This window comes from Microcebus murinus, chromosome 19 (assembly GCF_040939455.1).
Source record: "Microcebus murinus isolate Inina chromosome 19, M.murinus_Inina_mat1.0, whole genome shotgun sequence".
Classification (NCBI taxonomy): Eukaryota; Metazoa; Chordata; class Mammalia; order Primates; family Cheirogaleidae; genus Microcebus; species Microcebus murinus.
In genome coordinates, this window is record NC_134122.1 from 36,251,197 (window position 1) to 36,276,407 (window position 25,211).

At 44.6% G+C, this 25,211-nt stretch overlaps 2 protein-coding genes and 1 pseudogene across 3 annotated transcripts in view; all 3 read right to left on the bottom strand.

Moving 5' to 3' along the window:
* Nucleotides 1-4,781: 4,781 nt before the first annotated feature.
* On the bottom strand, nucleotides 4,782-5,473 carry LOC105871001 (sterol carrier protein 2 pseudogene; annotated as a pseudogene).
* A 4,586-nt stretch (nucleotides 5,474-10,059) lies between these two features.
* On the bottom strand, nucleotides 10,060-24,187 carry TAF1A (TATA-box binding protein associated factor, RNA polymerase I subunit A). The gene is given in 4 exon segments (XM_075994859.1): nucleotides 10,060-10,321; nucleotides 10,324-10,959; nucleotides 10,962-11,154; nucleotides 24,137-24,187. Coding segments are annotated over 4 exon segments (1,077 nt in total). The 3' UTR covers nucleotides 10,060-10,124.
* TMEM248 (transmembrane protein 248) overlaps nucleotides 21,797-25,211 on the bottom strand; it is a 34,346-nt gene continuing 30,931 nt past the window's right edge. For both annotated transcript variants that reach the window (XM_012764077.2, XM_075995389.1), the window contains one exon: nucleotides 21,797-24,497. In XM_012764077.2, the coding sequence (XP_012619531.1) occupies nucleotides 24,477-24,497 (21 nt within the window). In that variant the 3' untranslated portion in view covers nucleotides 21,797-24,476. The remainder of the gene's footprint in view (nucleotides 24,498-25,211) is intronic.

The window sequence follows — 25,211 nt, forward strand, 5'->3', positions numbered from 1 at the left end:
CAATATTTTAAGTGAAGAACAGATATTTGGACAGTTCAAAGCTGGAGGGCCGGGGAATTTGGGTGCCAGAAATGCCAAGAGGTTGAATGCACATAAAATAAACACTTCGACCCACCCAGCAAGCTCTTTTCATAACACATTTTCTAGACACCTGATGGCCCTTTGGGGAGGCTAAAAGGCACTTAAAAGAAAGCATTTGTTTTAAAGCATTATGGGAGTGGGAAAAGTTCCGATTCCGTTTGAAACAGATTCAGATAAACAGGAATTTTAATCTTACTAGTGGTGTGAACTTGGTGCGCAGCAGACACATTGGTAAGGTGTCTGTCCAGCCTGTGATCCTTCCACCCTTCCATTCCTTCTCGAGAATCTCAGTCTCCACATGGGGAGAGACACACACACACACTGAGACTCTTGCAATCATACAACACCATGTGTGTGTGCTGCCTCCAGCCACCGCTAAGAAGATACAATTGTCTCTCCAAGGAGTTTAGAATGGGAAGATGAGACAAGTATGGGAGTTTTCAGGTGATGGACTCGTCCTCCGTGACTCCAGGAGCTGTGAGGCAGCTGTTCTTCTCCACAAGGCTACAGATGCGGAGAGAAAGAACCCATTCTGCGGGCGGAGAGAAAGAGGAACGGGAGGGGGTGTGTTTCCTGGGTTCCCAGCTCTCTTCCCACCCAGGTTCAGCACCTTCCTGAATCTCCTGGCAAGTCTGCCTCTGGGTTCACCAAAACATCCCTGGATCTTTACAATAACCTTGACTTCCCGTTAGGGTGGAGTCGTGTCTCGGGATGAGAAAGAATTCTCGACACAAAGATTAGGGTAATTTTAAAGGAAGAAAGTTTATTTACTTCCCAAAGATGGGAAAGGTGCGACATGAGAAAGAAAGGAGACGTGTCAACCGAGGGGGTAAGGTGTTTGGGAGTTTTTATAGGGGGAAAAAGTTCAATTTGCAGACTGATAGTAGGAACAGCTGTGAAGCTGCTGCCGTCATTTCTCCCTTTTTTTTTTTCCTTCTCCTTGAGGCTGGCTTATCAGTTTCTCTGGAATGTGGTTCTGGCAGATGTGGGGTAGGGAGTTTACACCCCTGCTGTCTGTTCAGGGCTCTTCAAGGTTGTTAAACAAACAAATGCTGGCTTGGATGCCGAGAAAGAGGAACACTCCTACACTGCTGGTGGGACTGCAAACTAGTTTCACCTCTATGGAAAGCAATATGGAGATACCTCAAAGCGATACGAGTAGATCTACCATTTGATCCAGCAATTCCACTACTGGGCATCTACCCAAAAGATCAAAAGTCACTTTATGAAAAAGACACCTACACTCGAATGTTTATAGCAGCACAATTCACAATTGCAAAGCTGTGGAAACAAACCAAGTGCCCATCAATTCATGAGTGGATTAATAAAATGTGGTATATGTATACCATGGACTACTACTCAGCTTTAAGAAACAATGGTGATATAGCACCTCTTGTATATTCCTGGATAGAGCTGGAACCCATTCTACTAAGTGAAGTATCTCAAGAATGGAAAAACCAGCACCACATATACTCACCAGCAAATTGGTATTAACGGATCAACTCCTAAGTGGAGTTGAGCAACATTTATCGGGTGTGGGGAGGGTTGAGGAGGGGACGGGTGTATGCAACCACAACGAGTAACATGTGCAACAGTTGGGGGATGGACACACTTGAAGCTCTTACTTGAGGGGGGAGGGGGACATGGGCAATATATGCAACCTTAACACTTGCACCCCCATAATACAATAAAATAAAATAAACAAAAAAACAAACAAAAAGGTTGTTAAACAAAATCTCAACTAAAACAACAGGTGGTTAATCTCACAATTATAGGGCAGTTGTACTGTGATCTTTCCCTGCAATTATGTGCTGTGAGTTTATTCCTCCTTCTTTCTGTTAGATTTTTTTTTCTGTTAGATAATTTATTAACAAGGTCATCCTATCACTGCCCATCTCTATTTTTTTTCTTTGCAAAAAATTGAGCTCAAGTTGGTTTCTCTGACTCATACCAGGAAGTCTTTGCTAAAACATATGAGCAATTTATCTAATCTCACTAAACCTTGGTGTTTGTATTTGTGTAAGGTGGCTGGTAATAGCTACTTCATCCATTGGCAAAGAGCCAAGTGAAATAATGTTCATAAAATACTTGGGACAGGCCGGGCGGTGGTTCACACCTATAATCCCAGCACCGTGGGAGGCTAAAGCCCAGGAGTTGGAGACCAGCCTGGGCAATATAGTGAGACCCCATCTCTACAAAATAAATAAATAATAATAATTTTTAAGAATACCTGGGACAGGCCGGGCACGGTGGCTCACGCCTGTAATCCTAGCTCTCTGGGAGGCCGAGGCGGGCGTATTGCTCGAGGTCAGGAGTTTGAAACCAGCCTGAGCAAGAGTTAGACCCCGTCTCTACTATAAATAGAAAGAAATTAATTGGCCAACTAATATATATATAAAAATAAATTAGCCGGGCATCGTGGTGCATGCCTGTAGTCCCAGCTTCTTGGGAGGCTGAGGCAGCAGGATCACTTGAGCCCAGGAATTTGAGGTTGCTGTGAGCTAGGCTGATGCCACGGCACTCACTCTAGCCTAGGCAACAAAGCGAGACTCTGTCTCAAAAAAAAAAAAAAAGAATACCTGGGACAATGTCTATCACACACAGCAGACTCAATAAATTTACCCTTTCAAGTCATAAGAGTGAGCTTGGTACTGCCCTGGGCTGCTGTAATCAGCTGTCTGTTCTGGGTCGGAAGGCCCAGTGCAGCTGCCTGGACTATTGTCCCGTCTCTACTCCAGTCTACAGACCTGAACCCTGGGCAGCCATAGATCGCTTGCTCTGATTGGAAAGGAAATGATGAAGGTGCCATTCAGTGCTTTCAATATCCAAATATGATGTGTTTTCAAAAAGCTTCTTTTCTTTTAAAGATTGTTCCTTTCACCAGGCAGGATAACTGCTAAAAAATAAATACATAAAAATAAAGATTGTTCTTCCTGGGTTTTCTAAAACAACCCCCCTAGGCCAGGCACAGTGGCTCACACCTGTAATCCTAGCTTTGGGAGGCCAAGGTGAGTGGATTGCTTGAGGCCAGGAGTTCAAGATCAGCCCGAGCAAAAGCAAGACCCCATCTCTAGAAAAAATGGAAAAATTAGCTGGGAGTGGTGGTGCACACTTGTAGTCCCAGCTACTCTGGAAGCTGAGGCAGGAGGATCACTTAAGCCCAGGAGTTTGAGGTTGCTGTGAGCTATGATGATGCCACAGCACTCTAGCCTGGACAACACAGTGAGACTCTGTCTCAATTAATTAATTATTTTTTTTAAACAATCCCCTTACCTTTTTTGTTGGAGACCAGGAAGAACTATTTTAATTTTCTATTAAACATTCTTCCAAAAGCATTATTTTACCTCATAGCTCATTAAATTATAAGAAATAACATTAGAATTAGAAAAAGTAGGAAAAACCATAAATGTGGGTAAAGTTATATGAAAAGGGAAAATTATAACAAAAGACTGAGAGCTTTATAAATTTAGTTAAATTAATGTGAGATTATTATTTGAAAACTGTATCTCCAAGCAGACTTTATTTGTTCAATTATTTTTAACAAAAGTGTTTTATCACTCCAATACATTGATTTTTCAAGAAGGAACCCACCATTTCTTAAATATTGGCCAGGCGCGGTGGCTCACGTCTATAATCCTAGCACTCTGGGAGGCTGAGGTGGGTAGATCATTTGAGCTCAGGAGTTCGAGACCAGCCTGAGCAAGAGCGAGACCCCGTCTCTACTAAAAATAGAAAGAAATTAATTAGCCAACTAAAAATATAGAAAAAATTAGCCAGGCATGGTGGTGCATGTCTGTAGTCCTAGCTACTTGGGAGGCTGAGGCAAAAGGATTGCTGTGAGTTTGAGTTGCCAGGAGTTTGAGTTGCTGTGAGCTAGGCTGACGCCACGGCACTCTGGCCTGGGCAACAGAGTGAGACCCTGTCTCAAAAAAAAAATATATATATATTTCAATATTAAATATTAAAATATTTAAAATATTTTTATTTTAAAAATAAGCCTATGTTCAGCTATAGATTTTTTTGTCCCCAAGCTCTTATCATATTTCTTTTATTTTGATTTGGGAGGAGAATACCATGTCTGATGGCATAAAATGCAAAATTTTAAAGTTTTGTAGTTTTTAAAAATCCCAGTACAGAATTTTAAGATTAAGGTCACTCAGCACCTGCTGGCTACTGGTATTCTGTTTCTTCCCTAGTTGTCCCAAGGAAAAATCCTAAATCGAATCTTAAACAGAATAATCCCTACATACACTTTATAAGCAAAATGAGAGCTTTTGTTTACACAGTCTTTTTGGATTTTACTATTCCTGATTTTACGCTGAATCTCTATTTTACTCCAGACCTTAACCTCCATATTGCCTTTGCAATGTACAGTTGTATGCAATTCGGCAGAGCAGTAGCACACAATCCGGCTCTGTTCACCTGAGTTTAGGAAAAACAGGTCATAGCTCACGCCTATAATCCCAGCACTCTGGGAGGCCGAGGTGGTTGGATTGCTCAAGGACAGGAGTGGTGCATGCCTGTAGTTCCAGCTACTCGGGAGGCTGAGGCAGAAGGATTGCTTGAGCCCAGGAGATTGAGGTTGCTGTGAGCTAGGCTAACGCCACGGCACTCACTCTAGCCTGGGCAACAAAGCAAGACTCTGTCTCAAAACAAAAAAATAATAATAAATAAATAAATAAAAACAATAGGAAAAACAGGCTTGGTCATAGCCATTTAAAAACGAATCTACTTCACACTACTTGCCATGTGTAGTTTCATTCCAAGTTCTGACAATGAAATATATGGACACATATCTCCTCTTGGTTTTCAAAAGTAACCAAAGAGAGTTCTTCACAGCGTAGCTTTGCCCGGCAGAAGCTGAGGACTTTGCAACTTCATAGCCAGATCCGTGTTGCCAGTGATTTTCAGCTTGCCTTGAAAGAAGGCCAACTGAGGATTTATGGTGCCAGTCATTAAATCCAGTAAGCCCCACTCAGCCATGGAGACCGTGCACTCAGCCTTCTTGCCTGCGACCGGAAGCACTGATCCTCTGCTGTTCTTGACATCCACCTCCCAGGTGGCTTCTTTAGCCCCAAGGCCATCCTTCGAGTTGACACTGATTTTCTTCACAACTGTTCCCCTTATTCAAGCTTCTTCTCAACCTCCTTAGAGACAAGAGTTGACTCAAATCCATCAAAGGCAGAAGTGGCTGGAACAGCCTCAATGGGATGAGTTCTAGAAGAGCTGGCGGCTTCGGGAAAACCCATCTTGAAGCTTGTGACAACCACAGCTTCTCTGAGGCCTAAAGTACACTGCAGAGCAGCGTTTCCACCAGGAGCAGGCCTCTTTCCAGCTTTCCCTCTCAGCTGCAAGCACAGTTCAGCACATTGAGTGCACAGACATTTGTTGGTTTATTTTTTTTTTTTTTTTTTTTTTTTTTTTTTCAGCATTTGTTGGTTTATTATACAGCATATGACACAGAGTACAGACAAAGAGGTACGTGGGGTGAGGTCTGGAAGGGTCCTGAATGCTTCTGTCCCCATGGGGCTGGGGAGCTCTGACCTCCTGGCACATGGATGTGTTCACCAACCAGGAAGCTCCAAAACAACCCTTTACAGTGATGAAGAGGCCAGGCACAGTGGCTCACCCTTGTAATGCTGGCACCTTGGGAGGCTGAGGCAGGAGGATCGCTTGAGCCCAGGAGTTCAGGACCAGCCTGGACAACATAGTGAGACCCTGTCTTTACAAGAAAAATTAAAAAAATTTGCCAGGTGTGGTGGTACGCATCTGGAGTCCCGGGTACTAGGGAGGCTGAGGCAGGGGCATCGCTTAAGCCCAGGAGTTTGAGGCTGCAGTGAGTTATGATTACACCACTACATTCAGCCTGGGCGACGGAGTGAGACCCTGTCTCTCAAAAAACGAATGACAAAGAATGAGAGCTTTTTCTTTCCTGACTGAAAACAAATCAATAAACAATGCCAGATGCTGAGTATATAATGATTAGCAAGACATACCCTTTGCCCTCAAGATAATAAGATATAGCTAAAAACAAATCATGACATTACAGTAGGACGGGTGTAGATTTTACTTTAAGATGCTCACGTCGGTTCTACTCACTCTCAGAAAGCACTAAAAAAGTCAGATTGTGCCTACTTCTTTCTCTCTGTAAAAAATATTTCAGATACTGCTCCATTCAAAAGATTTATTTACAGTTATTGATGCTGTATAGTCAAAGGAATTCTCCTTTGGCATCCACACCAAGTAAAAGATCTCTGTGGTTTTTATTTTGCTGTGAAATAATAAATTGTGGCAGATGCTAAAAATACAATTACTACTGAAAAATATAGAGACAAAGAAGAAAAATATTACAGATTTATGTAGTTTTACTTTGAGGGAAATAATAGAGATGGAGTTTCTTTACATTTTGTTTATGTGTTTATTGCCCCAATAAAGTATTGAAATGAGAAAGATAGTTGTGTGTATGGAGCAGATGCTTGGGTTTCTAGAATATTCCATGCCCTATTCCCCCTGGCATCCCTTGGGAGCTGAGTAACCAGAACAGAACAGGGCGTGCAGCCCAGAGCCTGGGTGCTCGCAGCTCTGGCCCAGGCTGCAGCTGAAGAATGAGCTGCCACAGGTACCCACGGGTGCCCTGGCTCATCTTGTAGAGGAAGGGGACAGCTGGGGCCAAGTGCAGGGTGCTCCTAATTCAGTTCAAATCTTCAAAATCTGACAGCTTCAAAGAAAAACACACTCCCCAAAGGGAATTGTTGTAAAATTTCAAGTTGACTAAAATGTGCATATTAGTGACAAAAGCTTTTGAGTTTTCTTTCTTTTTTTTGAGACGAGTCTCACTTTGTTGCCCAGGCTAGAGTGAGTGCTGTGGCATCAGCCTAGCTCACTGCAACCTCAAACTCCTGGGCTCAAGCAATCCTGCTGCCTCAGCCTCCCAAGTAGCTGGGACTACAGGCATGTGCCACCATGCCTGGCTAATTTTTTCTATATATATGTTAGTTGGCCAATTAATTTCTTTCTATTTATAATAGAGATGGGGTCTCCCACTTGCTCAGGCTGGTTTTGAACTCCTGACCTTGAGCAATCCGCCTGCCTGGCCCCAGAGTGCTAGGATTACTGGCATGAGCCACCGAACCTTCACTTTTGGATTTTCTTAAAACCCTGGCTCGGGGCCGGGCGCTGTGGCTCACGCCTGTAATCCTAGCTCTTGGGAGGCCGAGGCGGGCGGATTGCTCAAGGTCAGGAGTTCAAAACCAGCCTGAGCAAGAGCGAGACCCCATCTCTACTATAAATAGAAAGAAATTAATTGGCCAACTGATATATATATGTAAAAAATTAGCCGGGCATGGTGGCGCATGCCTGTAGTCCCAGCTACTCGGGAGGCTGAGGCAGAAGGATCACTCAAGCCCAGGAGTTTGAGGTTGCTGTGAGCTAGGCTGACGCCACGGCACTCACTCTAGCCTGGGCAACAAAGTGAGACTCTGTCTCAAAAAAAAAAAAAAAAAAAAAAAACCCTGGCTCGGATTCTCCCTGGGTCCAGCTGGAGTGGCCGTGAACGCCTGCCAAGAGGGGCCACCTCCGGGACGGGGAAGCAGCAACCTGGGTTGGGGCCCCAGAACATCCGCCTCCTCCTTCCCGCCACTTGCCCAGGAGAGAGGTGGGTGTGTGGGTGGCTGGTCCCAGGGTCAGAGGTCAGCTTCCAGCACTGTCTCTCCCAACCCCAGCCGTGGCATCTCACTTCCCATGGCAGAGTCTCAGTTTCCCCTCTGGTGCATGGAGATTAGCATTGCCCAGACTATCTACAGGGTTGGGACCATCCTGAGAAACAGTGTTCCACGAAAGTCCTTTGAACCTGGTGGTAATTCATGAGAACTGTCACACACCCTGTGGTGCTCATCCCCACACAACACACAGAGAACAGCCACTATGCAGCGCAAAACGTGTGGCAGTAGCTCGGCATTGAGAGGCAGTTCCATTCCCAGTCCCTCAGGGTATCCACTGGGCCAGGAAACACTACGTGTCCCTGGAGAAGCCCCCTTGTGGCCAGACCTGGTCCCCAGGCCACCTACAAAGCCACCTGCAAGGCCTAACACACACTTGCCTCACACGGTCAGTGTTCATTCCCAGCCTTGAGAAGTCCCGTGATGGCCTGCGATGACCAGAGACAGGGAACTGAGTATCATGTGGGGTCACAGACATCGCAGGCTTACGTGAGGGAAAAAACATCAAAAGGGGCCCCTAGGCCAGGCACGGTGGCTCATGCCTGTAATCCTAGCACTCTGGGAGGCCAAGGTGGGAGGATCGTTTGAGCTCAGGAGTTCGAGACCAGCCTGAGCAAGAGCAATACCCCGTCTCTACTATAAATAGAAATTAATTGACCAACTAAAATATATATATACAAAAAATAGCTGGGCATGGTGGCGCATGCCTGTAGTCCCAGCTACTCAGGAGGCTAAGGCAGTAGGATCACTTGAGCCCAGGAGATTGAGGTTGCTGTGAGCTAGGCTGACACCTTGGCACTTTAGCCAGAGTGAGACTCTGTGAGACACTTTAGACAGAGTGAGACTATGTCTCAAAAAAAAAAAAAAAAAAAGGCCCCTAAAGGAGAAAATGTGTCATCCTAGCAGAAAACAGAGCTGTGTGCAGGGACAGAGTGTCTCTCCCAGGGAAGGCACCGGAGAGAGAAAAGGACCTAATTTGATCCTGCAGGAAACTGTCTTCCCTCAACTCTGCTTACCCTAATAGTCTCAGAAAACAAGTTACTCCCAGATCTTGAAACCAGTGCCACCCTTTCCCCATGAAATGACCCACAGATGTCATTTCATAAGCCGTCCCTCAAACCACCCTGGAAAGAGGAACTCTGGAGCCCATGAAAAGTTCCTGGCACCTCAGGTCAGAAATGAGACTGAGTTAAGCAGGAAATGTACTCACGGTGACAGGGAAGTAAATGACAAAAGATATTTCCAAATCTCGTGCACTTTTCAGATAATTCATCTTGGCTTCATCCCTGTAGATTAAGTCAGCGGTAACGCCTGCTGTTCCAAAACGTCTAGGGTCTAATCTCCACAATTTCGTTTTAAAGCTATTATTTTGCCCTCAGTAATATTCCTGAAATCATAAGAGATTGGATGGTGTCTATTTTGGATTCACATAATAGGTACAGTATTTCTACACCTGTGAAGTTGGCGGGAATATTTTTATATCTCATATAAAATGAGTCTTTTCTGGAAAATAAGAGGTAGGGAGTCATACATAATGTCACCACAGTCATGCCCTACAGTTCTGACTTCATCATAGGGCAAAGACACTTCTTTATAGTGTTTCGTGATTATTAAATGCTAAAGATAAGAGAACAATTCCCACCAACAGGTTCACGACTGTTTATGTCTGGGCTGCACGTTAGGTAAGCATAACTTTTTATTTTATTTATTTATTTATTTATTTTTGAGACAGAGTCTTGCTTTGTTGCCCAGGCTAGAGTGCCATGGCGTCAGCCTAGCTCACAGCAACCTCAAACTCCTGGGCTCAAGTAACCAACCCTCCTGCCTCAGCCTCCAAAGTGCTGGGACTACAGGTGTGAGCTACCTCATCCAGCCTAAACTGCCCTCTTAAAACACTGCATCAGGCCAGGCGTGAGCGGTGGCTCAAGCCTGTAATCTTAGCACTCTGGGAGGCCGAAGCAGGTGGATTGCTCAAGGTCAGGAGTTCAAAACCAGCCTGAGCAAGAGCAAGATCCTGTCTCTACTATAAATAGAAAGAAATTAATTGGCCAACTAATATATATATATATATATAAAATTAGCCGGGCATGGTGGCGCGTGCCTGTAGTCCCAGCTACTCGGGAGGCTGAGGCAGAAGGATTGCTTGAGCCCAGGAGTTTGAGGTTGCTGTGAGCTAGGCTGATGCCACGGCACTCTAGCCTGGGCAACAAAGTGAGACTCTGTCTCAAAAAAAAACAAAAACAAAAAAACAACACTGCATAAACACATTCAGTAACTACCCACTGAGCTGCTACTCTGTAGCTACTACTGTAAAATAACCAAAATTCAATAGCAGAGTCCTGGACTTATAATACTGCATTTTTTCACTGATTTCTTCATCTGCTTAATTTTCTTCCTTAAGACTTGATGATCTTGTTTTAAAATATACCAAATATATCTACAACCTTTCCCTAACAGTATTCCATCTCCAAAAGTTCTCTTCCAAGCCAGAGCTGTATCTCCCTTCCAATCACCTTTTGCCCGAAGTAGCTGAATCGAAAGTTTGGCCACTAGTTTTTCCTGGAGTTTCATTCTTCTTGTGTCCATGCCAGGTGGGTCCCCATTAAGCTCTGTATCAGATATTTTGCCCAATGTTTCCAAGCAGTTATATGCTTAGAGCAGCCAACAAAATCCAAGACTCCAAATAATACCTTCAGCCCCCAGTTTGTGGTGTTCTTTTTCTGATTTTCTAATATATGGAATTTACGAGATGGTACAATCTGATATAAAATCTTAAGCACACTTAGCAGTTTTCCTCTTGGTACCTTCTCTGTCTTTAGGAAGGTGTATGAGTAGCTATGAGTATTTGGATTTGATGGAAACTTTTCATCATGTGCATACTCACTGAGTACCTCCTGGGCTTCCTCTTGTTCCCCATAGAATTCCAGCATTGCTACATGACTCTTCACAAAAGAGTCCCAAACTCCATGAATTTGAATCAATGCACAGAGATTTACAGATGTCTTCCAGCTGTGGCTGAGCCCATTTCACATTGCTGTGCCATAAGCGTAATCATCCTTTCCAAGCTTTGACAATTCCATCTTCTTTTTAGACCAAGCATAATACTGCGAAACCCCTTCATCGGCCTGAATAAGGTTGATTAATATTTCCTGGGAAGACAATATCTCTGTGTCTCTGCCTGACTCAGATTTCTGTTCGAATTTCTATGATGCAGAAGGGATAATGCATGTTGTAAAGAGATCTTTAAATAACTAGTAACGCCAATATTTTTCATTTGATCAGCAAAAGTACGAAGAGTCTCCACACTGCTTTGGGAATGACAAAATAGAATTTCACTTCCGACCTTCCAAATAATCTGTCAAAGCAGAAATTACTACAGTTTCTATATGATTTTGAAGGCAAGGAAAATGCATTTTGGTATCAGAGAGCACAGAAAGGATGACCAGGTGGTCATCCTTTGTCATAGGCCTTGTCCACCTGGTCATCCTCTGTCATAGGCCTTGTCAATTCTCATCCCTGCCTGATGCGGAGCTCCTCTGCAAAGCCAAACTCAGCCCCCCTGGTTTGGTGCGGTAATCTCAGTGCTTTGGGAGGGTGAGGCGATAGGATCATTTGAGGCCAGGAGTTTGAAACCAGCCTGCGCAACATAGCAAGAACCTGCATCTACAAAACATTAAAAAAAATTAGCTAGACATGGTGGCACACACATGTAGTCCCAGCTATGCGGGAGGCTGAGGCGAGAAGATCACTACAGCCCAGGAGTTTGGGGTTACAATGAGCTATGATTGGGCCACTACGTTCTAGCCTGGGCGACAGAGTGAGCCCCTGTCTCTTATAAAATAAATAAGCCAGTATGGTGGCCACACCTGTCATCCCAGCACTTTGGGAGGCTGAGGCGCAAGGATTGCTTGAGGCCAGGAGTTCAAGACCAGCCTGGGCAATAGCAAGACCCCATCTCCACAAAAAATTTAAAAAATAACTGGGCATCGTGACGCACACCTGTAGTCCTAGGTACTCATGAGGCAGAAGCAGGAGGATCGCTTGAGCCCAGAAGTTTGAGATTTCAGTGAACCACTGCACTCTAGCCAAGGAAACATCCATCCTGGGGCAAAATTCCCCTCCAGCTGTGAACCCGTGAAACCAGACAATGTCCTGCTTCCAAAATACAGTTGTGGGACAGGCATAGGATAAACATTCCCATTCTAAAAGGAAAAAAATCAGAAGGAAGAAAGAGATTGCAGGTCTTGAGCAACTTCTCATCAGTATCTGTATCAGTGAAAACCTACTTTTCTGAGCCTAGAACTTAATTCTATTTTATATTTTAAATATTAAGGGTTTTGGTGCAGTTTTAACAGATACAGAATTTTCTGGGAATGACACAACTTTTAACATCTAAGAAAGATTATGTGGTTCATTTGTTAAGATTAAAAATATTAAGTGAGTCATCAGAAAGCATAATCAAACAAAAATTTTTCTTTTTTCTGAGACAGAGTCTTGCTTTGTTGCCCAGGCTGGAGTGAGTGCCATGGCGTCAGCCTGGCTCACAGCAACCTCAAACTCCTGGGCTCAAGCAATCCTGCTGCCTCAGCCTCCTGAGTGGCTGGGACTACAGGCATGCGCCACTATGCCCGGCTAACTTTTTCTATATATATATTAGTTGGCCAATTAATTTCTTTCTATTTATAGTAGAGACAGGGTCTCACTCTTGCTCAGGCTGCTTTTGAACTCCTGACCTCGAGCAATTTGCCTGCCTCGGCCTCCCAGAGTGCTAGGATTACAGGTGTGAGCCACCGCGCCCGGCCTAAAAAAAAATTTTTTTTGAGACAGAGTCTCTCTCACTCTGTTGCCTGGGCTAGAGTGCCGTGGCATCAGCCTAGCTCACAGCAACCTCAAACTCCTGGGCTCAAGTGATCCTTCTGCGTCAGCCTCCCAAGTAGCTGGGACTACAGGCATGTGCCTCCATGCCCGGCTAATTTTTTCTATATATTTTTAGTTGTCCAGATAATTTCTATTTTTTAGTAGAGATGGGATCTCACTCTTGCTCAAGCTGGTCTTGAACTCCTGAGCTCAAATGATCCTCCTGCCTCGGCCTCCATAATCAAAATAGTAACAGAATAGTTTAATTTTCCTGTGAATCTATTTCCCAAGAAGGACAAGTTGTACCTGCTGAATGGATTACTCCAGGCTTTGTTAGAAACAAAAGAAAAACCTTTTGCTTGCAAGTGTCTCCACTTGTTCCCCAGCTAAGACTCCAGTGTGAACAGGAACACTTTATCACCAGAGGGCTGGGCAAGTACAAATATGTTTCTCATCTCAATTTTGTGCTTTGAAGTGAGAATTCAACAATTACGTCTCCAAACATGAATGCCAGTTAAAACAAGTTTATAAAGGAAAAGCAACTGTAAAACGAAGGGGATGGTTCCACATCTTTGAAATAAAATTTTTGATCTGCATTTTCTATTCCTGCATATCTTTGGGGGATAAGAATGCTCAAGAGAAAAATGTTAGTGCATCATCTGTCTTTGATTTTTAATTAGTCTTTAATTTATTACTACATGGGTCTTCTATAGAATTTACCATGTGCCAGGCAAGTAAACTGGTTAAAATATGTGCAAATAATTTAGATTAACCACATTTTAGGTCCTTATATATACTATTTCTGACATACTGAAATATTATTATACTAAGTACTATACTGATTTGACTTGTAAAGCCTTGTGATATGTTTTTAAGTGTGACATTTATTAAATAGCTAAATTAATTTATTAGTTTTTTTTTTTTTTTTTTTTTTGAGACAGAGTCTCACTCTGTTGCCCAGGCTAGAGTGAGTGCCGTGGCGTCAGCCTAGCTCACAGCAACCTCAAACTCCCGGGCTCAAGCAATCCTGCTGCCTCAGCCTCCTGAGTGGCTGAGACTACAGGCATGCGCCACCATGCCCAGCTAATTTTTTCTCTATATATTAGTTGGCCAATTAATTTATTTCTATTATAATAGAGACAGGGTCTCACTCAGGCTGGTTTCAAACTCCTGACCTCGAGCAATCCGCCCGCCTTGGCCTCCCAGAGTGCTAGGATTACAGGCGTGAGCCACTACGCCCGGCCTAGTTTTTTTTTTTTTTTTTTTTTTTTTTTTGAGACAGAGTCTCACTTTGTTGCCCAGGCTAGAGTGAGTGCCGTGGCGTCAGCCTAGCTCACAGCAACCTCAAACTCCTGGGCTCGAGTGATCCTTCTGCCTCAGCCTCCCGGGTAGCTGGGACTACAGGCATGCGCCACCATGCCCGGCTAATTTTTTTTTTATATATATATCAGTTGGCCAATTAATTTCTTTCTATTTATAGTAGAGACGGGGTCTCGCTCTTGCTCAGGCTGGTTTTGAACTCCTGACCTTGAGCAATCCGCCCGCCTCGGCCTCCCAAGAGCTAGGATTACAGGCGTGAGCCACAGCGCCCGGCCCCGGCCTAGTTTTATTAGTTTTTACATTGATTCTTTTGGTTTTATAGGGTTGTCTTTAAAATAGTTTTATCTCTTTCAAGTTTTATTGTATTAGCAAAAACATGCAGAATGTTGTCAAATAATATGGTGATAACAGATAACTTAAACTTGTTCCTAACTTTAGTGGGAAGGTATCTGGAGTTTTCAGCATTAAAATATGAGTGATTGGTTTGTTAGAGACATTATTTATCATATTAAGGAGGTGTTTTCTAGTTTGCAGGGAGTTTTCTATCCATATAGACTATGGAATATTGTTATATGCATTTTTGACATCTACCAAGAACAATCACATGGCTTTTGTATTGACTTATAGAAATAGAAAACCTACATTAATAGATATTATAATATTAAACCATTTTTAATCTCTGGAGATAATTTCATTTATTTATTCAGCACCATGTTCCTGAAAAGACTTAAGGATCAATAATACAGCTGATGCAAAATATCGAAATAAATCTCGTATATTATACGATTCAAAAAAAAATTTTTTTTTTTTTGAGACAGAATCTCACTCTAGTACCTGGGCTAGAGTGCTGTGGCATCAGCCTAGCTCACAGCAACCTCAAACTCCTGGGCTCAAGCGATCCTCCTGCCTCAGCCTCCCGAGTAGCTGGGACTAGAGGCATGCACCACCATAGCCGGCTAATTTTTTCTGTGTATTTTTAGTTGTCCAGCTAATTTCTTTCTATTTTTTTAGTAGAGATGGGGTCTCACTCTTGCTCAGGCTGTTCTCAAACTCCTGAGCTCAAGCAATCCTCCTGCGTTGGCCTCCCAGAGTGTTAGGATGAAAGGCGTGAGCCACCACGCCTGGCCCTTTTGTCCAGTTTTATAGCTGGAACACTTTGCCAGAAATACTCAGACGTGACTCCACTCTTCAGGGCTGGACACAGCTTGGGATCCAGCTGGAATCAGGACCTACTTTCACAGCTATGGTCCCAGGGGTGAGTCCTTCTTTAAATGACGCTCTCCCTCTGCTGGTGAGGGAAGGCTCAGAAAGTTAGGTTTGCCTGCTGACATGCCCCAACAGTCTAAGGACACTTAACCCAGCAGCTGGGATGGCACCAGTCAATCAATAAGGGTGCGGAAACTTGTGTACAAAACTCAGACTTCACCCAGATGTAGCATACAAGTTGACATAGTCACCCTCCCTCGGACTCTCAGCGGGATGGTTCTGTGTCACGTGTGGGGTACACACTCCTGCAGGAGTGGACATTCCTCACATGGCTGTCTGGAGGGAAGTGCTGTCCCACTTTCATCCACTTTCAGCGTATCAAGAGGTATCAAGTTTATATGGACTCAAATAAGGGGAGTCACGACTTACATCATCTGGTTTTAAACTAATCCCACAATAAGGACAAATGAGTTTAAAGACTCCTTCAAATAAATCTGATTGACAGTAATACTCAAGTACAGGCAAATGACAAAACAATGGCAGAGCTGACCTCTCCTCCTCCTAAGTCTTCCTTAGTCCTGTTAGGAGGTAAACACAGCAGCGTTTCAATCAGATAAGCCAAGAAGTCATCCACAAAATCATGCCAAATTAACGAGACTACAATTTGAAATACACATTGACAAATTCTCTCGAGTGATAAACCTCACCCTAAACCCTTTATGTGGCTTGAAATATTAGCTGATGATGTCATGATGCCATCACAATTGCCAAGGCATTTTAAGTTCTTGCATTTTATGTTTCTATTTTTATATATATTTTATTAGGCACATTCATTATACAGTGCATGCACATAATACTCTAAGCAAATTTACACCTGCTGTGTGCACTAAGATTCATTACCACTTAAGGAGATAAAAGCCCACTGGTCTCGGGGGTATTCTTGTGTTGGGATCCTATGTTTGTAATCATGGAGCTGGGAAGTCCCAAACACCCTCCGTCCCCAACTCTAGCCAGGTATAATACAGATTTGCGGCTGGCCTCACAGAACTCAATACCTAACTAGTAGGGTGCTCCCTGCACCCTCTGGCAGGGTTGGGCAGCTGTGACCCCACGACCTTGCCGCACCTCCAAACTGCCAGCATTAGCACTGCGGCAGAAGATGCAGATGGGTGACCTGGCCTTCCACATCCCCCGGCAGGGAGGTCATGAGAAGTGGCATCTTTCACAGTGTGTGACCCATACAACGGAGCAGATCACTGATGGAACTGCATCGGTAACCTCTGACTTCTGCGGGGACTGGAGTAGGGAGGGGCTGCATAGCACAGCAGGCAGGGCTTGTGGGCCCAGCTCTGTCCCTGCCTCTGCCAACTGACCTGCAAGAACTATCCCATGTGCCCCCACCCCCACCAGCCCTGCACAGACCAAGTACAAGGTGAGCAGGCCGACTCCAGGCCCCTCCAATTACAGCGAACATTGATCACCTACAGGCTTCACATAGTTTAGTTCATTTAATCTTCACAAGAACCCTAGGAAGTGCTGTGATTATCCCTATTTTTACAGATGAGGAAATAGAGGGGTAGAGAATTCAAATGAAATTTTTCCAACGTTACCCAAAAATGTCAGTGCCAGATTTTGAATCCAGGCAAACCAGCTCCTAATCCTAAACTCAACCTCCTAACCACTATGTTCTCTGCCTCCCCAGAAGCTACCGTCTGTCTGTGACCTGGTCACTAGTAATTACCAGGAATCAGAACTGGCCACTGGGTATGAAAACCATCATTTGCTCTAAATGAGATATGCATGTTGTAGGCTGGCAGAAGTTGGGGCTTAAGACGCACAAATATGTACTCTCGAGTGTCCCCATCTAAAAACCACACACACACACACACACACACACACACACACACACACACACACACGTGCAAGCACACACTCTTGCTTCATCCATTTGTTGCCAACACTTTCAGATTCTGGGCAGACCACCTCGGGGATTTTCTTTGCTTTGCTGGCCTTGACATCTCTCATTTTTCCAGAGTCCAACCCAAGCCAAAATCTCTAATGTCACTGTCATTAAAAGTTAAATATCCCACATTCTCTCGGTATGGCACACTTCTGGCCAACTTCTTGTTTTTCCAGTGTGTACTTTTGGCTTATTCCTACCACTAGTACCCACAAATCATCCAACCCAGGCCACCACCTAGTCCAATCTACGCCATGTTCCTCTGGCACCAGCAACTTTGTAGGCAGATTTTGTTAAGCCTATCATTTTTGTATCTGGGTATGGCAACAATGTACTTGACAATCGATAAAATCAGTTACTCCTCTTCTAGTTCCCATGGCATTCTCTGCATTGCTTGTGTGTTGGTGGGGGGAGGGTGCATGCAGAAAAAGGGATGGGCATAAGAAGTGTACACTTGTCTCCCAGCCTCAGTGCTGGCCTGGGTGGAACCTGGGCTTCCCTGAGTGCCAGGTGGACATCTATGGGGCAGGTCTGTCCTCTGGGGAGGCAGGGCTAGGAGCAGGGCAGGACCTCTGCAGCCCCCAGCATCATCTTGAGGTATGAACCAGTCAGGAAGCCAGGGTGGAAGGGGCATAGACCACAGGCTGGTGGGCCTGGCTTACAGAGGCCAGGAGATGACAGGGGCTCTAAGTGCCCAGGGTCAGTTGAAAGTCAAAAGCTGAGGTGACCAGGAACCTCTCAGTCTTGGGCAGGATGCTGGAGCCCTGGTTTGAAACAGTGTGATGCCACCCCCAGGGGTCACTTTGGAAACCTGAGGGTTTTCTGGTCATCACGATAGCAGCCTGCTCCTGGGACGCAGATATCAACTGTGCAAAGATATATCACATGTTCCATGTGGCTTCTAGCATCTTATCCAACATTCACGTAGAAATGAAAAATGTTTAGCATCTTTGAGCCTGAAACCTAAATCTACTTTGTACAAAGTTATTTTACGCAGTTTAACATGCATTGTATTTTTCACAAATGCAAATTGAGGGAAGAGTGTACTTTTTGTTAGGAAACTTACCAACAAAAATCACATCTCCGGCAGCTGTCACAGGACTTGAGTGGCCCATTCAGCCTCTCACCTGTCACCGTGCATGTACAGCCATCCCATTCACAGTGACCCTCACAGGCACAAGCATCTATTCCCACTGTCATCATGTGGTAGATGGCATCTTTTTTTTTTTAGGATAATAAGTTTTAAAAAGAGGATTCTGGGACTGACAGGGTTGAGCTCAAAGTGCCAGCAAAGGTGAAGCACAGAGTTCCTTGACCATTCAAACTGTGACCCAGCTTGAACCCAAACCAGGGCCTTGAACATTCTCAGGCACTGATGTATCACTGGTGTCTAGGTTGTTGCCCAAACACTGAAAGAAACTGGCTCTGGCTCTGAGCCAAATTCCTTAAACTCCCTGACCCCTGTGTGTGGACACACCTGGGTGGAACAGCCCTCTCCACACCCCCTTTCTTTCTGTCCACTGTGAGGACGGCTGCAGCACTGCATGCTTACATTCCCCTAATTAAGGGTTTGGACTGATCACGCTGGCCTTTAGTGCTTTTTAGGGGGGAATCCCAACCAGCCCCACATTGGGACAGTCCCTTGTGGGAACTCCAGCGTGGGTTTGGTGGGATGAAACAGAAGGCCAAGGCGTCCCTGGTGCCGTAAGTGTGCCCAGGGTGGTCTGCACCCTCTCCAGCACTAGGGGCCCTTAGACAGTGCTGGGGCAGGCCAGCAGCCAGGCAAGAGGCCAGACTGGAGGGGAAGGGAGGTGCCACAGGTAGCAGCCACCGCAATGCCATCACATGCGGGAGCAGGAAATGGCAGAAGCACTGCACAGAGGACCAGCACACTTGGGGCCCAAAAGGTGGACTGTCCCGCTTCTACGGAGACGAGGCCCATGCACCAGTCCCATGGTCATGGACGTGTTTCAACACACACACACCAAGAGCTGGCTGCAGGACAAGGACAGAAGGATAAAGAGCCCAGTGCCTGAGAGAAGGCTTTTCCAGATCCAGGATGTGGTCTGGGAGTAGGCTGGAGACAAAGGAGCGAGGGGTGGACGAGAAAGCATTAAAGGCACGTAGGTTTTCACCAGCGGCACCTTCCCAGCCTCTTCCACATGCCTTTCTTTTTCTTGAGATTAATGGCTTCTTCAGCTTTAAAATGAAGTCTGCTCGACACGATTTTCCAGATATCAGCCTCCAAAGTTCTGAAACCTGGAGAGACTGCACCTTGCTAAAAATGACAAAACCGATTCTTTTTTTTTTTTTAATTCCTAAAAACATGGAACAAAACCGATTCTTGATAGCTAGAATGTTGGAGCTCGGACTCAGAACTCTCCCCGCTGTACGGGAGCTTACCTAGATCAGTGTTTTTGAAACTGCAGACTGCTGCTGTTTCTGGGCCGTGCAATCAATTTTATGGGCATGCCCAGTGATTTAATGATGCAGAAAATCAAAAAACATCAGTGTACGTCCTTATGTAGTGAAGGCGATTATCATTTCATGCAATTTGTTTCCATTACACACATGTGTTTTCAGAGGCTGGTTCTTACTCCCGATGAGCGGTAAGAAGCCATGGCACAGGCAGCATCGCTGAAAACAGAGGAACAAAGCTTAGGGGGAATTGTCTTCACTTTGTTAGTTCTCGCTTCAGTTCTGAGAACTCCCTTCCTGGGCCGTCGGTGCAGGAGCGTCTCCCTCATAGCCTCTTGCGTGCCACCCCCTGGGACCACTCTACATGCAGCCTGGAGGAATCTCGTCTCAGGTGGGGAGACAAGTCGTGAAGGACTCCCAGTCTCCACTGGCAAAGAGCAGGGTCTCTGGGCACAGCCTCTGTCAGAATGCCCCCATTTGTGTGTCCTCATATTGCCCCTCTTCCAAGATACCTTCTGCGACCACCCCGACTGAGGTGTCACATCCACCAGTCTCTGCCCTGGTAATATTTTTTTTTTTTTTTTTTTTTGAGACAGAGTCTTGCTTTGCTGCCCAAGCTACAGTGAGTGCCGTGGTGTCAGCCTCGCTCACAGCAACCTCAAACTCCTGGGCTCAAGCAATCCTGCTGCCTCAGCCTCCCAAGTAGCTGGGACTACAGGGATGCGCCACCATGCCCGGCTAATTTTTTCTATATATATTAGTTGGCCAATTAATTTCTTTCTATTTATAGTAGAGATGGGGTCTCGCTCTTGCTCAGGCTGGTTTTGAACTCCAGACCTCAAGCAATCCGCCCGCCTAGGCCTCCCGAAGTGCTAGGATTATAGGTGTGAGCCACCGCGCCCGGCCTGCCCTGGTAATCTTTATCCCATCACTACCTACCACTAGATGTGTCTGGCAGCCCATTAGATGGGCTGTCTCCCTGACTAGAAGGTACGTGCCAAGAGGGCAACTCCTAGAACAGTGGCTGGCATACAAGAGGAGCCCAGGAAGTATCTGTTATTGAACGAGCTTGTTATTGAGGAGTTTGGAGGAAAGAGGCCAAGTATCAAAAGCAAAACTCAACGCCTGCTTTCCCCTTGGACAAAGCACAATTTACTGCCATCTATTCTTGCAGTTTTCAAAACGCTCTAGCCCATGCATAATCAAAAACCAGCAAAATATAAGGAGTTTAGGATCTTCAGAAGTGAAAGAAGGTGGACTCTCACGAATGGGCAGAGAGGTTTCTTTGAGACAGAACCCCATTCACAAGGAGCTGGGCTGGGCGCCACAGCGCCCCTGTGGCCTGTGCATTCAGGCCACTTTTCCTGTAATCCCTGCACGTCTGGGAGCCCACCAGGAAAATGAAACGGTTCTAAAGCAAATCTCTAACTTGACATGAGAACTCAGTACGTGTCGGATTTTACACAGGCTGTGTAATACAGAAAGGAGACGTGAGCTCATTTTTCCAGGTTTACTGTGCTGTGATGGGGATGAATCACCACGCACAGAAACCTAAATACAAGGAGAGAGCGGCTAACAGCACAGAGTGCTCCACCCGTTACGGGCAAAAGGCAGGAAGAAGTGATGGAGGTAAAAATAAAGAGCCCATTGATGCATTACCTTCCTCAATGCTGTCCTGTCCCACGGAGAGCCTGCAGACTGACCTCCTGACCCCAGCACCTGCTAAGGAGGGGGGAAAGGAACGTGGAGGCCCCTGCCCATTGGAAATGGGAAGGATTCACATTAGAGAACACGATACCCCTTTGCTATAGAAACCACAGAGGATGCACCGTCTGGCAAAAGCGGCCCAGCGTGTAGGAGTGCTGTGACAGCCAACGGCAGAGCAGGCCGAGTGCACACTAGGGGCGTGTGTGACTGAGAAGGGTATCTCTAAACTCCCACGTCTATCTCATGCTCCCTACTGGTCTGCATTTATTACTAACTTCCTCAGGGCAGGGTTAGGGTCAGGCTTTTGAGCACTTGTTGGTCAAGTAAACTGCAAGAGGTTTGGCACTCTCAGGGAGAAGACCCCTGTGCCTGGTGGGGCCACCTTAACAGGAAGCACCGCCTACCCCTCATCCTGGCGACAGGTGATGACACTTTAAAAGAGCAGCTGACAAAAAACCCTTAACTGCTAACTGTGTGTTATTCCCTTAGGAAACACCCATCAGACTGGAGGAAGAAGAGACACAGTAAATAAATTCAGATGTTTTATTCTGTAAAGCACATATGCACATATTTCAAACACAGAAAATTAATCTGGGAGTGAATGCCATAACAGATCAGCTACTGACCATCATGCAGCAAGAGAAGTGAAATGGATCCACTGGCCCTCGTCACCCCACAGTGCCTGCAGGAGGGTTGAAAAACCAGGATACTGAATCCCTATGCACTGCCAAGGAAAATGCAAAAGAAATGGCAGGTTCCTAACGATGAGAAAAACTTACAAATAGAATCAAAACTGATTCAAGTCATACAGTGAAAGGACAAAAAGAAAAAGGAAAGAGATCAATATGATCTGAAACAACCATTTTAATAGTAAGTTGCTGACCTTTTATTGGACCTCCAGTCCAAGATGCCTGAGGACGAGCCAGTGCTCCTGTGCGGGGTCACCCCGAATGGCAAACGGGCCCATCTGGAACACTCTTCTAATCCTGAGGTCCACCAGCAAGCTACAGGTGAGGATCAGGTCCCCTGGACTTCCTGAGACTCAACGGAAGTCTCTCCGGGAACAGGCCTCTTCACCCAGGTCCCGTGGCCACCTCTCTCCCAGCCTTCCTTCATACACCTGATTGACTCTGTGTTTCTAAAAGATCTCTGAGAATTACCTGCTAGGTGAATGCTGGATTTTAAAGTGTGTGTTGTGTGTCCTGGCCTCTGGAAAAGTCATATTGTCCAGGTATTTTTGGCACTTCCTTTCTTCATGCCTAACAGTGTCCCTCTCCCTCTGGCTACAGATTCCAGCCATCCCCTGTAATTAAAACTAGGGTAATTAATATTAGCAACAAGCTGGATTGAACGAACCAGTGAAACTGACTTTTTTCACTTGTCTTTTTTCATTTTATATTACTCTGCCAGTTATAAATCTATCCCTATGACTCCACTTGAGATTTGATTAATTCAGTAGCAGCTTAATCTAAAATCTGATGGTCCTAATGACACTGATGTTTCTAAAGGCCAAGCCAAATGGCTCTTTCTCAACCTTGTCTCATAAGGGTCTCAAAGTCTCTAAAGAGAAAACTAAATTAACAAGATAGCCATGCATCATGTAAGCAACTCGTATCATAAAAAAAAACAAAAAAAAACTGGATAGACAGGTATGATTACTGCACTTGAAATATACTAAAAGGAATACAAACATATCAAGTTACTACAGTGATTACTTCAACATTAGCTTCAGTAAAAGCCCACAATTGTTTTCCATTCAAGAATGCCTGGGATAAAATGTTCTAGGCCAATGTATTTCAGACTACAGGAACTAATTCTAATTTAGAACAGACTAAAAGCCTAGAGTTAAGGAAAAGAAGTGCTCACAGGCATGTCCAAGGTTTTAATTGCCCTTCGGCTATAACACTGCCTGGAAAAAGTCATTAATGACAATAACTTATTAAGGCAAAAAATTATTAAGAAAAACAGTAAGAATACAAGTAACAAGAAAACAATGGGGAAGACAACGCACAATTTCTTTAAATGAAGTATTATAAGGAAAAAGGGACAGAGGAACTGGATGATCAAAATGTTGTAAGAAAAATGCTTTTGGTTTTCCCTAAAAAATGGCCAATCAGAATTGCATTCCTTCAAATTTCACAGGCATCATTTTCATCATGTTATTGATTACTAGTTGCCATCTTCCTTCTGAAGATATGTTAGTTGCATAAAAATAAATCCAAAAAGAAAAAAATACACTCACTCTTTAAAAAAACCAAGAAACCCTTTCATGACTATTAGACCAAATCATCATTCTCTCTTTCCATACTGTCATCTACATTCCCAAAAGTAGAAGAACAGTTCATTGTTACTCTACTCTAGAGCCATTTACTTCATTTTCAAGCCCTGTTGAGTGAGAGAATTGCTTTACTTTTATGAGAGAGGCAAGGGGCAACAAAGGACAAAGACAGTAGAACATTTTGTGCCAACTCAAACAAGACCAGGTTCCTCGCATCCATGTGGAAAATGAAACTTAGATCTTTACCATGTAGGTGACTTTTAAATATTTTACTTTTTACTCAGGATAAAAGCACAAGTCTGTCCTAACTAGAGTAGTATTAAAATGTGACTATTTTATTTTTTCTTCAAAAAGAAAAGAAAAAAAAAAAAAGAAACTTAGGTATGTTTCCTTGCAAGCAAAATGGAGAAAAAGGTATTATTGTTGTTACTATGATTATTAAGCCACAGACACATAAAATCCACAAAATGGATTGGTGGCTTTGGAAATGCAATATCATATCAAAGGTGCAGACTGTTTCAAACATCCTGTACATGTTGGGCTGAAACAAGAACCAATCCAAACCTCAACCCCACCAGCACTGAAACGCACCTGTGACCGTGGTAAAAACATCATGTCCCGCTTTAATGCAGCAAGATCCATGAGTCCTCTCTAGCACTACATGGAAATATCCCACCAGGTCCACAAGTCCACAGGTGAGGTTGAAGGGTTCTGGCTGCACCCAGTGCAAAGCACGTGCATCATTGGACCAATTTCCGAATAGATTTTTATAAATATGTACAAATCAGTTACAGGCACTTGAAATGTCTTTGGCTGGAATAACCCAACATTGCAAGATAATGTATTCACAGAGTGTCCAGGCCCGGGCTGGGTTCAGCAGGCAATGATTATGGTTCTCTTCGTCTCTCTCAGAAAACAAGGAGCTGTGGGATTAGGCTTCAGCCAAAGCCACCTAGAAGAGGGCAAGACAAGTGATCCAGTCAGAGAGGGAAGCACAGGTAACTCAACCCCAATGTCACCCATGAGAGGTTCTGGTCCCCACCCAGAGACCAAGGAGCCATACTGACTATAAGCATCTATTAGGCAAGGGAGTTATTAAATTCCTATGAAAAAAAATCTCACCTAGGAAGAAATGAATAGAGACCTAAAAGTCTTCTGCAAGATGCAGTTGGTCTGTGCAACCACTGTGCTGAGATATGGAATTAACTGTTTTTAAACCCTGATCAAACCAGATGTGGTGACTCATGGCTGTAATTCCAGGACTTTGAGAAGCCAAGGTGGAAGGATTGCTTGAGGTCAGGAGTTTGAGACCAGCCTGGGCAACACAGCGAGACCCTATCTCTACAAAAAAATTTTTTTTAAATTAGCTGGCCATGAGTCCTAGAGTCCAAACTATTCAGGAGGCTAAGGAGTTGAGCCCAGGAGTTTGAGGATGCAGTGAGCTATGATTGCACCACTACACTCTGGCCAGGGTGACAGACCTTGTCTCAAAAAATAAATAAATAAACCCTGATCAACATTCTGCTGGAAGATTTCTCATGTTTACAGGAGTGGAGGGGCAGTGGTACTCCTCCTGTAGGTTCTGAGAACAACTGCTACAGTCAGACTCTTTTAATAGCTAAGAAGGCTTGGGTGTATGACTGAAAATCCAACGCTGAGGGTAAAG